The 16,142-nt window shown below is 48.6% G+C and overlaps 2 protein-coding genes across 2 annotated transcripts in view; both read left to right on the top strand.

The window, feature by feature from the left end:
* LOC109885681 (tumor necrosis factor ligand superfamily member 10) overlaps positions 1-4,847 on the top strand; it is a 54,687-nt gene extending 49,840 nt beyond the window's left edge. The window contains exon 6 of the mRNA XM_031791778.1: positions 4,364-4,847. Coding sequence (XP_031647638.1) covers positions 4,364-4,654 — 291 coding nt within the window. The 3' untranslated portion in view covers positions 4,655-4,847. The remainder of the gene's footprint in view (positions 1-4,363) is intronic.
* A 1,783-nt stretch (positions 4,848-6,630) lies between these two features.
* Positions 6,631-12,069, top strand: LOC116353946 (uncharacterized). Its single transcript, XM_031791777.1, has 2 exons — positions 6,631-6,737; positions 6,783-12,069. The coding sequence occupies exons 1-2, from the start codon at positions 6,657-6,659 to the stop codon at positions 7,602-7,604; spliced, it is 903 nt and encodes a 300-aa protein (XP_031647637.1). The 5' UTR covers positions 6,631-6,656; the 3' UTR covers positions 7,605-12,069.
* Positions 12,070-16,142: the final 4,073 nt, after the last annotated feature.

Genomic DNA, 16,142 nt, shown 5'->3' with positions numbered 1-16,142 from the left:
TCAATTAATCTCTACCTCTCCTTTCTCTCTGTACCGCTATCCCTCCCTCCCTGCCTCCTCCCTCCATTACTCCCCTCCCTCCCTCCCTACCTCCTCCCTCCATTACTCCCTCCCTGCCTGTCTCCTCCCTCCATTATTCCCTCCCTCCCTGCCTGCCTCCTCCCTTGCTCCTCCCTCCATTACCCTCCCTGCCTGTCTCCTTCCTCCATTACTCCCTCCCTGCCTGCCTCCTCCCTCCATTACCCTCCCTGCCTGTCTCCTCCCATCATTACTCCCACCCTCCCTGCCTACCTCCTCCCTCCATTACTCCCTCCCTCCCTGCCTGCCTCCTCCCTCCATTACTCCCTCCCTCCCTCCCTCCCTGCCTGTCTCCTCCCTCCATTACTCCCACCCTCCCTGCCTGCCTCCTCCCTCCATTACTCCCTCCCTCCCTGCCTGCCTCCTCCCTCCCTGCCTGCCTCCTCCCTCCATTACTCCCCTCCCCTCCCTGCCTGCCTCCTCCCTCCATTACTCCCTCCCTCCCTGCCTGCCTCCTCCCTCCATTACTCTCTCCCTCTCTGTCTCCCTCTTTATTTGTTCCTCCCACTCTCTATCTCTTTCTCTCTCCCTCCCTCCATCCCTCCATCCCTCCATCCCACTCTCCCTCCATCCCACTCTCCCTCCATCCCTCCCTCCATCCCGCTCTCCCTCCATCCCACTCTCCATCCCACTCTCCCTCCATCCCTCCATCCCACTCTCCCTTCATCCCTCCATCCCACTCTCCCTCCATCCCTCCATCCCACTCTCCCTCCATCCCACTCTCCCTCCATCCATCCATCCCACTCTCCCTCCCACTCTCCATCCATCCCTCCATCCCACTCTCCCTCCATCCCACTCTCCCTCCATCCCACTCTCCCTCCATCCCTCTCTCCCTCCATCCCACTCTCCCTCCATCCCACTCTCCCTCCATCCATCCATCCATCCCACTCTCCCTCCATCCATCCCTCCATCCCACTCTCCCTCCCTCCATCCCACTCTCCCTCCATCCATCCCTCCATCCCACTCTCCCTCCCTCCATCCCTCCATCCCTCCATCCCACTCTCCCTCCATCCATCTCTCCATCCCTCCATCCTACTCTCCCTCCATCCATCCCTCCATCCATCCCACTCTCCCTCCATCCATCCATCCATCCATCCATCCCACTCTCCCTCCATCCATCCCTCCCTCCATCCATCCATCCATCCCACTCTCCCTCCCTCCCTCCCTCCCTCCCTCCCTCCCACTCTCCATCCCTCCCTCCCTCCCTCCCTCCATCCATCCCTCCATCCCGCTCTCCCTCCATCCCTCCATCCCACTCTCCATCCCACTCTCCCTCCATCCCTCCATCCCACTCTCCCTCCATCCCTCCATCCCACTCTCCCTCCATCCCACTCTCCCTCCATCCCTCCGTCATCCCGCTCTCCCTCCATCCCTCATCCCACTCTCCATCCCACTCTCCCTCCATCCCACTCTCCCTCCATCCCTCCATCCCACTCTCCCTCCATCCCTCCATCCCACTCTCCCTCCATCCATCCCTCCATCCCTCCATCCCACTCTCTCTCCCTCCATCCATCCCTCCCTCCCTCCCTCCCACTCTCCATCCCTCCCTCCCTCCCTCCATCCCGCTCTCCCTCCATCCCTCCATCCCACTCTCCATCCCACTCTCCCTCCATCCATCCATCCCACTCTCCCTCCATCCATCCCTCCATCCATCCATCCCACTCTCCCTCCATCCCACTCTCCCTCCATCCCACTCTCCCTCCATCCCACTCTCCCTCCATCCATCCCACTCTCCATCCCACTCTCCCTCCATCCCTCTCTCCCTCCATCCCACTCTCCCTCCATCCCACTCTCCCTCCCTCCATCCCACTCTCCCTCCATCCATCCCTCCATCCCACTCTCCCTCCCTCCATCCCTCCATCCCTCCATCCCACTCTCCCTCCATCCCTCCATCCATCCCACTCTCCCTCCATCCATCCCTCCATCCATCCCTCCCTCCATCCATCCATCCCACTCTCCCTCCCTCCCTCCATCCCACTCGCCATCCCTCCCTCCCTCCCTCCATCCATCCCTCCATCCCACTCTCCCTCCCTCCATCCCTCCCTCCCTCCATCCATCCCACTCTCCATCCCACTCTCCCTCCATCCCTCTCTCCCTCCATCCCACTCTCCCTCCATCCATCCCTCCATCCCACTCTCCCTCCCTCCATCCCACTCTCCCTCCATCCATCCCTCCATCCCACTCTCCCTCCATCCATCCCTCCATCCCACTCTCCCTCCCTCCATCCCACTCTCCCTCCATCCCTCCATCCATCCCTCCATCCCACTCTCCCTCCATCCATCCCTCCCTCCATCCCTCCCTCCATCCATCCATCCCACTCTCCCTCCCTCCCTCCATCCCACTCTCCATCCCTCCCTCCATCCATCCCTCCATCCCACTCTCCCTCCCTCCATCCCTCCCTCCCTCCATCCATCCCACTCTCCATCCCTCTATCCCACTCTCTATCTCTTTCTCTCTCCCTCCATCCATCCATCCATCCATCCCACTCTCCCTCCATCCATCCCTCCATCCCACTCTCCATCCCTCCCTCCATCCATCCCTCCATCCCACTCTCCCTCCCTCCATCCCTCCCTCCCTCCATCCATCCCACTCTCCATCCCTCTATCCCACTCTCTATCTCTTTCTCTCTCCCTCCATCCATCCATCCATCCATCCATCCCACTCTCCCTCCATCCATCCCTCCATCCCACTCTCCCTCCATCCCACTCTCCATCCATCCATCCCACTCTCCCTCCATCCATCCCTCCATCCATCCATCCCTCCATCCCTCCATCCCACTCTCCATCCCTCCATCCCTCTATCCCACTCTCCATCCCTCCATCCATCCATCCCTCCATCCCTCCATCCCACTCTCCATCCCTCCATCCATCCCTCCATCCCACTCTCCATCCCTCCATCCCACTCTCCCTCCCTCCATCCCTCCATCCATCCCTCCATCCCACTCTCCCTCCATCCCTCCCTCCCTCCATCCCACTCTCCCTCCATCCATCACTCCATCCCACTCTCCATCCCTCCATCCCTCCATCCCACTCTCCCTCCATCCCACTCTCCCTCCATCCATCCATCCCTCCATCCCTCCATCCCACTCTCCATCCCTCCATCCATCCCTCCATCCCACTCTCCATCCCTCCATCCCACTCTCCCTCCCTCCATCCCACTCTCCCTCCATCCATCCCTCCCTCCCTCCATCCATCCCACTCTCCATCCATCCATCCATCCATCCCTCCATCCCACTCTCCATCCCTCCATCCATCCCTCCATCCCACCCCTCCATCCCACTCTCCCTCCCTCCATCCCACTCTCCCTCCCTCCATCCCACTCTCCCTCCATCCCTCCCTCCCTCCATCCCACCCACCCTCCCTCCCTCCCTCCCTCCATCCCACTCTCCCTCCCTCCATCCCACTCTCCCTCCATCCATCCCTCCATCCCACTCTCTCTCCATCCATCCCTCCATCCCACTCTCTCTCCATCCATCCCACTCTCTTTCTCTCTCCCTCCATCCATCCCTCCATCCATCCATCCATCCCTCCATCCCACTCCCATTCTCCCTCCATCCATCCCTCCATCCCACTCTCCATCCCTCCATCCCACTCTCCATCCATCCCACTCTCCCTCCATCCATCCCTCCCACCCCACTCTCCATCCCTCCATCCATCCCTCCATCCCACTCTCCATCCCTCCATCCCACTCTCCCTCCCTCCATCCCTCCATCCCTCCATCCCACTCTCCATCCATCCCTCCATCCCACTCTCCCTCCATCCCTCCCTCCCTCCATCCCACTCTCCCTCCCTCCATCCCTCCATCCACACCTCCCTCCCTCCATCCATCCCACTCTCCCTCCCTCCATCCCTCCATCCCTCCCTCCCTCCCTCCATCCATCCATCCATCCCACTCTCCCTCCCTCCATCCCACTCTCTCTTTCTCTCTCCCTCCATCCATCCATCCCACTCTCCCTCCATCCCTCCATCCATCCCACTCTCCCTCCCTCCATCCCACTCTCCCTCCATCCCTCCATCCATCCCTCCATCCCTCCATCCCTCCCTCCCTCCATCCATCCCTCCATCCCACTCTCCCTCCCTCCCTCCATCCCACTCTCCCTCCCTCCATCCCACTCTCCCTCCCTCCATCACACTCTCCCACTCTCCATCCCACTCTCCATCCCTCCATCCCACTCTCCCTCCATCCCACTCTCCCTCCATCCCTCCATCCCACTCTCCCTCCATCCCTCCATCCCACTCTCCCTCCCTCCATCCCACTCTCCCTCCCTCCCTCCCTCCATCCCCAGGTGTACTTCCGCTACCCATCCCTTAATGAAGGGGACCAACATACAACCAGTCACCAGCTGGTCCAGTGTGTATACAAGAAGACGTCCTACCTGAGACCCATCCAGCTGCTGAAGGGTGTAGGAACCAAGTGCTGGGCCCCAGACGCGGAGTACGCCCTCCACTCTGTGTACCAGGGAGGGCTGTTTGAGCTCAGGGCCGGGGATGAACTCTTTGTCTCTGTCTCGTCCCCCACCATGGTCCATGCGGAGGATTCATCAAGTTATTTTGGGGCATTCCGTCTGGACCTGTAAAGATGGATGGAAACGAGAGGGTGGGAAACCACCAGAAGAGGGGGGTGGGGGGGATAAAAAGGAGAGGAGGGGAGGACAGGTTCAGGACACTGCCAGGGTGAGGAATGGGGGGAGGGGGGTGAAAGGAGAGGAGAGGAGGACATGTTCAGGACACTGCCAGGGTGAGGAATGGGGGGGGGGTGAAAGGAGAGGAGGGGAGGACAGGTTCAGGACACTGCCAGGGTGAGGAATGGGGGGGGGGTGAAAGGAGAGGAGGGGAGGACAGGTTCAGGACACTGCCAGGGTGAGGAATGGGGGGGGGGGGGGTGAAAGGAGAGGAGGGGAGGACAGGTTCAGGACACTGCCAGGGTGAGGAATGGGGGGGGGGGGGGGGTGAAAGGAGAGGAGGGGAGGACAGGTTCAGGACACTGCCAGGGTGAGGAATGGGGGGACGGGGGACGGGGTGAAAGGAGAGGAGGGGAGGAAGGGGGAACCCCCAAGGATTAAATCCCTACTCCCCCTGCTTCCCTGGACACTCCAAAGTGAATTCTAAAAGTGGATTCCATACGATTCTATATGTGAAGGAGGGACAAAACGTTGGACAGACACTGAGGATCAATAGACAGAAGAATGTATTGGTTTATTGATGTATAAATAACATAATAGGATGTGGATCTATGGAACAGAACGGTAGCAAGAAAAAAAGAACCCATTTGTGATGATGTGATAGCCAAGATTTGTGCCATGTGTGCATGGTTACATACTGACTGTGTAGAATGGAAGGAGTTGATTACAGAATGTAAAAGGAGTTCTGTTCTATTCATTCTATTTGTATGGAGTTGACCATCTGTTCTGAGGGTTCTTACTGGACATGTGGCCGTTTGGGAAATGAGAAAAATGCCTTTTATTTTGTATCTGTGTTGTGTATAGACCATTTGGAGGAAGAAGAAGAGTTGAGGACTTTTAAACATGGGATATAAGAATGTTTGGAAGAGGATTCTTACTTCAGTTGTGTATATGACAAAATGACTCTCTAGAATCTGTCTCTCTAAAATGTCTCTAGAATCTGTCTCTCTCTAAAATTACTCTAGAATCGGTCTCTCTCTAAAATGACTGTAGATTCTCTCTCTCTCTAAAATGACTGTAGATTCTCTCTCTCTAAAATGACAGTAGATTCTCTCTCTCTAAAATGACAGTAGATTCTCTCTCTCTCTAAAATGACAGTAGATTCTCTCTCTCTAAAATGACAGTAGATTCTCTCTCTCTCTAAAATGACAGTAGATTCTCTCTCTCTAAAATGACAGTAGATTCTCTCTCTCTCTAAAATGACAGTAGATTCTCTCCCTCTAAAATGACTGTAGATTCTCCCTCTAAAATGACTGTAGATTCTCTCTCTAAAATGACTGTAGATTCTCTCTCTCTGAAATGACTGTAGATTCTCTCTCTCTAAAATGACTGTAGATTCTCTCCCTCTAAAATGACTGTAGATTCTCTCTCTAAAATAACTGTAGATTCTCTCTCTCTGAAATGACTGTAGATTCTCTCTCTCTAAAATGACTGTAGATTCTCTCTCTCTAAAATGACTGTAGATTCTCTCTCTCTCTCTCTAAAATGACTGTAGATTCTCTCTCTCTAAAATGACTGTAGATTCTCTCTCTCTAAAACGACTGTAGATTCTCTCTCTCTAAAATGACTGTAGATTCTCTCTCTCTAAAATGACTGTAGATTCTCTCTCTAAAATGACAGTAGATTCTCTCTCTCTCTAAAATGACTAGATTCTCTCTCTAAAATGACTGTAGATTCTCTCTCTAAAATGACTGTAGATTCTCTCTCTCTAAAATGACTGTAGATTCTCTCTCTCTAAAATGACAGTAGATTCTCTCTCTCTCTAAGATGACTGTAGATTCTCTCTCTCACAAATGACTGTAGATTCTCTCTCTCTAAAATGACTGTAGATTCTCTCTCTCTAAAATGACTGTAGATTCTCTCTCTCTAAAATGACTGTAGATTCTCTCTCTCTAAAATGACTGTAGAAAGAGACAGACAGCACAGATCCCCACCCTACACACACTCCTCTCTGACACACACCTCCATTTGCAGTCTGGTAAATGTCAGTGACCAAGCAGTGTGTGTGTTTGTTTCTCCAGTGGTAAATGTCAGTGACCAAGCAGTGTGTGTGTTTGTTTCTCCAGTGGTAAATGTCAGTGACCAAGCAGTGTGTGTGTTTGTTTCTCCAGTGGTAAATGTCAGTGACCAAGCAGTGTGTGTGTTTGTTTCTCCAGTGGTAAATGTCAGTGACCAAGCAGTGTGTGTGTTTGTTTCTCCAGTGGTAAATGTCAGTGACCAAGCAGTGTGTGTGTTTGTTTCTCCAGTGGTAAATGTCAGTGACCAAGCAGTGTGTGTGTTTGTTTCTCCAGTGGTAAATGTCAGTGACCAAGCAGTGTGTGTGTTTGTTTCTCCAGTGGTAAATGTCAGTGACCAAGCAGTGTGTGTGTTTGTTTCTCCAGTGGTAAATGTCAGTGACCAAGCAGTGTGTGTGTTTGTTTCTCCAGTGGTAAATGTCAGTGACCAAGCAGTGTGTGTGTTTGTTTCTCCAGTGGTAAATGTCAGTGACCAAGCAGTGTGTGTGTTTGTTTCTCCAGTGGTAAATGTCAGTGACCAAGCAGTGTGTGTGTTTGTTTCTCCAGTGGTAAATGTCAGTGACCAAGCAGTGTGTGTGTTTGTTTCTCCAGTGGTAAATGTCAGTGACCAAGCAGTGTGTGTGTTTGTTTCTCCAGTGTTCCTTTGCTCCATGGTTGGCTCAGAGGATAGGTTAAACAAACAAACACACTGCAGCAGGGCTCTCTCACACACACACACACACACACACACACACACACACACACACACACACACACACACACACACACACACACACACACACACACACACACACACACACACACACACACATATATATATATATATATAAAAAAGCTGGTTGATGTACAATTTAACCCCTGCTTCCTAGAATCTGTGGGGTGGTTTGTATCTGTGTATAAAATTGTATGTATAGGTCTATACTGTGACAGTATAGTTCTATATTGTGATTGTATAGTTCTATATTGTGATTGTATAGTTCTATATTGTGATTGTATAGTTCTATACTGGGATTGTATAGTTCTATACTGGGATTGTATAGTTCTATACTGGGATTGTATAGTTCTATACTGGGATTGTATAGTTCTATACTGGGATTGTATAGTTCTATATTGTGATTGTATAGTTCTATACTGGGATTGTATAGTTCTATACTGGGATTGTATAGTTCTATATTGTGATTGTATAGTTCTATACTGGGATTGTATAGTTCTATATTGTGATTGTATAGTTCTATACTGCGATTGTATAGTTCTATATTGTGATTGTGTAGTTCTATACGGGGATTGTATAATTCTATATTGTAATTGTATAGTTCCATACTGTGTAAAATTGAGGTTCAACAAAGCGAAGCATAATAATAATAGTTTATTTCTTCTCTAGACACAAATCTGTCTAGTTGTTGTTTTAACACTTCCACCATTGTTGAAATTTAACCGAGTGACTCTCACTCACCTTAAGTTAGTCCTCCTCGCTCCCAATACCATGGGGAGCCACAACAACCACTACAGCCCACTAACGGTACCGAGCCAGCTGCAACTGTACCGAGCCAGCTGCAACTGTACCGAGCCAGCTGCAACTGTACCGAGGCAGCTGCAACTGTACCGAGCCAGCTCCAACTGTACCGAGCCAGCTCCAACTGTGCCGAGCCAGCTGCAACTGTACCGAGCCAGCTGCAACTGTACCGAGCCAGCTGCAACTGTGCCGAGCCAGCTGCAACTGTACCGAGCCAGCTGCAACTGTGCCGAGCCAGCTGCAACTGTGCCGAGCCAGCTGCAACTGTACCGAGCCAGCTGCAACTGTGCCGAGCCAGCTGCAACTGTACCGAGCCAGCTGCAACTGTGCCGAGCCAGCTGCAACTATACCGAGCCAGCTGCAACTGCGCCGAGCCAGCTGCAACTGTACCGAGCCAGCTGCAACTATACCGAGCCAGCTGCAACTGTACCGAGCCAGCTGCAACTGTACCGAGCCAGCTGCAACTGTACCGAGCCAGCTGCAACTATACCGAGCCAGCTGCAACTGCACCGAGCCAGCAGCAACTGTACCGAGCCAGCTGCAACGGTACCGAGCCAGCTGCAACAGCAGTTGGAAGATTCCTGGGATTATGAAGGAATAAGCAGACAATCCAGGAATCCTGACAAAACATCGGACATTTAAGCAGAAGCTTTTATCTAAAGGACTTACGGCAGTGATACGTCTTCATACTGGTGGCAGGAATCAAACCCATGACCCTGGCATTGCTGGCGTCACGCTCAACCAACCGAGCCACACAGGACAACCAACCGAGCCACACGGGACAACCAACCGAGCCACACAGGACAACCAACCGAGCCACACAGGACAACCAACCGAGCCAGACAGGACAACCAACCGAGCTACACAGGACAACCAACCGAGCCACACAGGACAACCAACCGAGCCACACAGGACAACCAACCGAGCCAGACAGGACAACCAACCGAGCTACACAGGACAACCAACCGAGCCACACGGGACAACCAACCGAGCCACACAGGACAACCAACCGAGCCAGACAGGACAACCAACCGAGCTACACAGGACAACCAACCGAGCCACACGGGACAACCAACCGAGCCACACAGGACAACCAACCGAGCCACACAGGACAACCAACCGAGCTACACAGGACAACCAGCCGAGCCACACAGGACAACCAACCGAGCCACACAGGACAACCAACCGAGCCACACAGGACAACCAACCGGGAATTCTGGAACACCTGGCCCTTTGGTGAAAGTTACCAGAACGTAATAAATAGTCCACCTACATGTTAACAGAATATGTTGTAGATATCTTGTTCCACACTACATTGTCTTCCTCTATGGAGTCTCTCTTTGGATCGATATGTCATTGTCTTCCTCTATGGAGTCTCTCTTTGGATCGATATGTCATTGTCTTCCTCTATGGAGTCTCTCTTTGGATCGATATGTCATTGTCTTCCTCTATGGAGTCTCTCTTTGGATCGATATGTCATTGTCTTCCTCTATGGAGTCTCTCTTTGGATCGATGTCATTGTCTTCCTCTATGGAGTCTCTCTTTGGATCGATATGTCATTGTCTTCCTCTATGGAGTCTCTCTTTGGATCGATATGTCATTGTCTTCCTCTATGGAGTCTCTCTTTGGATCGATATGTCATTGTCTTCCTCTATGGAGTCTCTCTTTGGATCGATATGTCATTGTCTTCCTCTATGGAGTCTCTCTTTGGATCGATATGTCATTGTCTTCCTCTATGGAGTCTCTCTTTGGATCGATATGTCATTGTCTTCCTCTATGGAGTCTCTCTTTGGATCGATATGTCATTGTCTTCCTCTATGGAGTCTCTCTTTGGATCGATATGTCATTGTCTTCCTCTATGGAGTCTCTCTTTGGATCGATATGTCATTGTCTTCCTCTATGGAGTCTCTCTTTGGATCGATATGTCATTGTCTTCCTCTATGGAGTCTCTCTTTGGATCGATATGTCATTGTAATTGTTTTGTGTACAGTAATAGTATATCATACACATCTACCAGAACTATCAGGACCAAACCTGTTGGCTGAACTCTGTTTAATCTGATTCATGTTCAGGGCTTCAACAATCTGTCAACAGTTGTCAACTGAACCTAGAGGCCATAGGAGGCTGGTGGCGCCTTAATTGGGGACGCCGCGCTCGTGGTTTCCATGTGTTTGATACCATTCCATTTGCGCCGTTCCAGCCGTTATTATGAGCCGTCCTCCCCTCAACAGCCTCCACTGGTGTAGGCATGGATACAACACACACGGGCACAGTTCGATACAGTACCCACGCCCTGTAGGAATTGGCAAGGAGCTGTGCATCATTCACACACAGATCCAGTTTAAATCAAAGGTCTCTACTGCCGTGTTGCTACGGGAATGTTGTTATGTTGAATGTGTGTTGTACACGATTTGATACAAAGTGGATCCCGTGTATGTTTTTATAATTAAATAGGAACTGGAAAGCCTGACAGATTCAAAGCCTTATATGATTATAGTGTATCAATGTAATCACTGACCTGTCGGCTAGTTCCACTGTCTCTCCCTGTCCTTGGAAAAGATACTGAGTACAATGTAACAGTTCTCAGTTGTAATATTACTGTTCTGGTGTTATTTCCCATGGGAATGTGGTTCAATGATGTGAACATCGCTGTGAGTGTGTGTGTGTCTGTGTGTGTCTGTGCGTGTGCGTGTGTGTGTGTGTGTCTGTGCGTGTGTGTGTGCGCGCGCGTGTGTGCGTGTGTGTCTGTGCGTGTGTGTGTGTGTGTGTGTGTGCGTGCGTCTGTGAGTGTGTGTGTGTGTGCGTGTGTCTGTGTGCGTGCGTGTGTCTGTGTGCGTGCGTGTGTCTGTGTGCGTGCGTGTGTCTGTGTGCGTGCGTGCGTAGAAACATACAGTGAATGACAACAACAAGGATGTTAATAGATTCCATTGAAATGACTTGGATTCACAGAACTCTAGCCCTCCTAACAATATACAGTGTTGTGGACAACAACATGTACCCATCAACGCTATTATAGGAACATGAAACTGAAACTAAAAACGAAAACTAATAAGAAACCAATTATTTTTGGAAATAGTTGAAAAAACGAATAGAAATCAAATCAAATATAAAACCCCCAAACTATCATAACCTTGCTACCCGTTCACTGTAGAGAGAGAGAGAATACATGTGGATAATGTAAATGTGATGTATGAGGGAAGAAAACCATTATAAACCAGAGGACACATTCTCAGAACCAAATCCTACGTACGCTATTGGTCTTCGTACATATCCTTGTTTTAATTCACTCCTGGTCTGCATCCCAAATGGCACCCTGTTCCATATATGATGCACTGCTTTCAGTCCCACTGGCCCCGTTTTAAAAGGAGTGCACTAAATCGGTTATAGGGTGCCATATGGGACTCAGTCCTACCTGTTCCAACACACTCTCTACAAATGGTTTCTCTGTTTCGACTTGTTTTATAATGATATCATAATGCCACTGGTTTATAATGATATCATAATGCCACTGGTTTATAATGATATCATAATGCCACTGGTTTATAATGATATCATAATGCCACTGGTTTATAATGATATCATAATGCCACTGGTTTATAATGATATCATAATGCCACTGGTTTATAATGATATCATAATGCCACTGGTTTATAATGATATCATAATGCCACTGGTTTATAATGATATCATAATGCCACTGGTGGAATGTACATACATATGCATACATTACCTTGACTTAATGTTCATTTTGTGGTAAATAAAGTGCTGGATGATGATGATGATGCTGTATTGGATTATTGTTGTTATTATTATTATTATTGGTGTTATTATTGTTACCGGGTGCTCAAAGCATTTCAGGATTATATGACAAACTCACCTAATGTTCTGCCAATGTACTTGGTTCGTAAATATTAACGTCTGTATTTCTCAAACCTTTTATGTATTTAACCATGGTGTCATTGGGAAGCATGAACATATAGTTCATGAGAGAGGAGATACGGAGTAGACAGTCGGTATGACAACCGCAGTCGAACAAAAACAAATGAGTGGCATTGTTGAAGTCCCGTGTTTCAAAATAGCAAACTAGGACTGATAGTTTGGTAAACTAAACTAGCAAGTCTGTTTGTTTGTTGACCACGACGACTTCTGTAGCTATCTAGTAAACTCTCTAGCTACTTCAGTGGATGTTGAACACATTTCTAGCGGCAAATGTATTAAATGATATCCATGGTTTAAAAAGGATAGTCAATTTGAGGATCTATGCGTTCTCTGTAAAATAATGCATCTCCGTGGAAAGTCCGTTCCAATCCGCTAGAGCGTCGCGGAACACACCTTACACGTTGTTCATTTAAGAAACATTTTTTTTACTCATAGCCCGTCGTTGATTATCACTTACATATGCATGCATAGGATTTTTATTACAGTCAACAGAAATGTTCAACCCAAAAATAGATTAGAAAACAAATGATTTATTGTTAGACATGACTATGTAAACATTTAACTAGATAGAGTGGCAAAACTAGACAATCTGTTATGTACAGTACCAGTCAAAAGTTTGGACAAACCTACTCATTCAAGGGTTTTTCTTTATTTTTACTATTTTCTACATTGTAGAATAATAACGAAGACATGAAAACTATGAAATAACACATGGAATCATGTAGAAAACCAACAAGTGTTAAACATTCAAAAAATATTTTAGATGATTTAAAGTAGCCACCCTTTGCCTTGATGACAGCTCTGCACACTCTTGGCATTCTCTCAACCAGCTTCACCTGGAATGCTTTCCCAACAGTCTTGAATGAATTCCCACATACGCTGAGCACTTGTTGGCTGCTTTTCCTTCACTCTGCAGTACAACTCATCCCAAACCATCTCAACTGGGTTTAGGTCAGGTGATTGTGGAGACCAGGTCATCTGATGCAGCACTCCATCACTCCTTCTTGGTCAAATAGCCCTTGGTGTTTTTTGAGTCATTGATCCCGCAGGCAGACAGACAGACAGACGATCTTCAGCATCAGCCTGCTGATACTATGCAGTGGTTGTTCTGTGGTGGCCTTGGGTCTGTTCAAAAAAGTTCGCTACGTTCCTTGAAATAGGCTATTACTGACCTTAACATGATCAGAAGGGTTAAAAGGTTAAGGTTCCACCTTACAGATCCACACCAATCTAATCACTTCAACAAGACAAGTTCAAGAAAGTCTTCCTAGATACCATGGATTTTCCTCCATCGTAGGGTGAGTTGGGAAGCCACAGCGGTCATTTTGTTCGGACGTCCCAGAAGTCTGTGGACAACATTTAGAGAGGGGAAACATCAATAAATACCTCATCTTCCGTTCCCGTGGTGACGGCCGGCCCGCTGCAGCCAACTGTCCAGTGAGTGTTTGTGCATGGGTGGGTGTGTCCAGCGATCGGGACAAGCCACTGCGGTCAACCGTCCAGTGAGTGTTTGTGCATGGGTGGGTGTGTCCAGCGATCGGGACATGCCGCTGCGGTCAACTGGGCGGAATCACGCCTAGATCTCGAGACGTGAGCCAAAACGTTTGACCGACATTCTGACCAAGATTCCAAGCCACTGAACTTTTTATCCTACAGTAAACATCACAATAACACCACAGAAAATAACAAGAATAATGGTGAATTGTGAAGTATCTCGACAGCGAAGAGGGAGGAGAAGAGAAAGCTATGTATTAGAAATTCCCACTCTAGGTCTGTATAGACTGGTCATCTTAATAGACTAGGTCTGTATAGACTGGTCATCTTAATAGACTAGGTCTGTATAGACTGGTCATCTTAATAGACTAGGTCTGTATAGACTGGTCCTCATAATAGACTAGGTCTGTATAGACTATTAGGTGGACCAGACTAGGTCTGTATAGATTAGTCCTCATAATAGACTAGGTCTGTATAGACTGGTCCTCATAATAGACTAGGTCTGTATAGACTGGTCATCTTAATAGACTAGGTCTGTATAGATTAGTCCTAATAGACTAGGCCTGTATATACTGGTTCTCCTAATAGACTAGGTCTGTATAGATTAGTCCTCATAAGAGACTAGGTATGTATAGACTGGTCATCTTAATAGACTAGGTCTGTATAGATTAGTCATCATAAGAGACTAGGTATGTATAGACTGGTCATCTTAATAGACTAGGTCTGTATAGACTGGTCCTCCTAATAGACTAGGTCTGTATAGACTGGTCCTCCTAATAGACTAGGTCTGTATAGACTGGTCCTCCTAATAGACTAGGTCTGTATAGACTGGTCATCTTAATAGACTAGGTCTGTATAGACTTGGCCTGTATAGACTGGTCCTTCTAATAGACCGGCTCAGAGGGAAAGGATTCCACCCTGTCCTTGTGACTCAAATGACACACATTCCTATCTGTCAGTGTGTGTGTGTGTGTGTGTATATCAGATCGGAAGGAATTTCAGTTTCTCTTCTGAGTCTTGTGTGTTCGATGGGGAGGAATTTTGGTAATTCGAGTCGTGTGTATGGCCACAAAACCACTTCATAACTGTGGGACAATTAATTGACAGGCTGGCTAATGGATGTCCAAAACTGAATAAACATTTAAACACTTATCTGGATCAGAAGTGTGTTTGAGAAAGAAACAGACACGACGAGTTTGTGGTTTTTGGATCCTGAATATCTATGGTGGTTAAATACAATGAATTCTGAAAGCATTCAGACGGTTTGGACTTTTTCCACATTATTACGTTACAACTTTACTCCAAAATGGTTAAATGTTTTCCCCCTTCATCATGACAAAATTATTACAAATAAAAATATTTTATATCACATTTCCATCAGTATTCAGACCCTTTACTCAGTACTTAGTTGAAGCACCTTTGGCAGCGATTACAGCTTCGAGTCTTCTTGGGTATGACGCTACAAGCTTGGCACACCTGTATTTGGGGAGTTTCTCCCATTCTTCTCTGTAGATCCTCTCAAGCTCCGTCAGGTTGGATGGGGAGAGTCACTACACAGCCATTTTCAGGTCTCTCTAGATATGTTCGATCGGGCTCGTGTCTGGACTCTGGTTGGGCCACTCAAGGATATTCAGAAACTTGTCACGAAGCCACTCCTACGTAGTCTTGGCTGTGTGCTTAGGGTCGTTGTTCTGTTGGAAGGTGAACCTTCACCCCAGTCTGAGGTCCTGAGAGCTCTGGAGCAGATTTTCATCAAGGATCTCTGTACTTTGCTTCGTTCATCATTCCCTTGATCCTGACTAGTCTCCCAGTCCCTGCAGCTGAAAAACATCCCCACAGCATGATGCTGCCACCACCATGTTTCACCGTGGGGATGGAGCCAGGTTATCTCCAGACGTGACACTTGACATTCAGGCCAAAGATTTCAATCTTGGTTTCATCAGACCAGAAAATCTTGTTTCTCATGGTCTGAGAGTCTTTACGTGCCTTTTGGCAAACTCCAAGCAGGCTGTCATGCGCCTTTTACTGAGGAGTGTCTTCAGTCTGGCCACTCTACCATAAAGGCCTGATTCTATCTCCACAGAGGAACTCGGGTTCTTGGTCACATCACTGACCAAGGCCCTTCGCCCCGGATTGCTCAGTTTGGCCGATCAGCCAGTTCTAGAGAAGAGTCTTGGTGGTTTCAAACTTCTTCCATTTAAGAATGAAGGAGGCCACTGTGTTCTTGAACCTTCAATGCTACAGAAATGTTTTGGTCCCCTTCCCCAGATCTGTGCCGACACAATCCTGTCTCTGAGCTCTACAGATAATTCCTTCGACCTCATGGCTTGGTTTTTGCTCTGACATGCACTGTCAACTGTGGGACCTTATATAGACAGGTGTGTGCCTTTCTAAATCATGTCCAATCAAGTTGAAGAAACAT

The sequence above is a fragment of the Oncorhynchus kisutch genome, linkage group LG16 (genome assembly GCF_002021735.2).
Source record: "Oncorhynchus kisutch isolate 150728-3 linkage group LG16, Okis_V2, whole genome shotgun sequence".
Taxonomy (NCBI): Eukaryota; Metazoa; Chordata; class Actinopteri; order Salmoniformes; family Salmonidae; genus Oncorhynchus; species Oncorhynchus kisutch.
The sequence above is the reverse complement of the archived record's forward strand: the minus strand, read 5'-3'. Positions and strand labels throughout refer to the sequence as shown.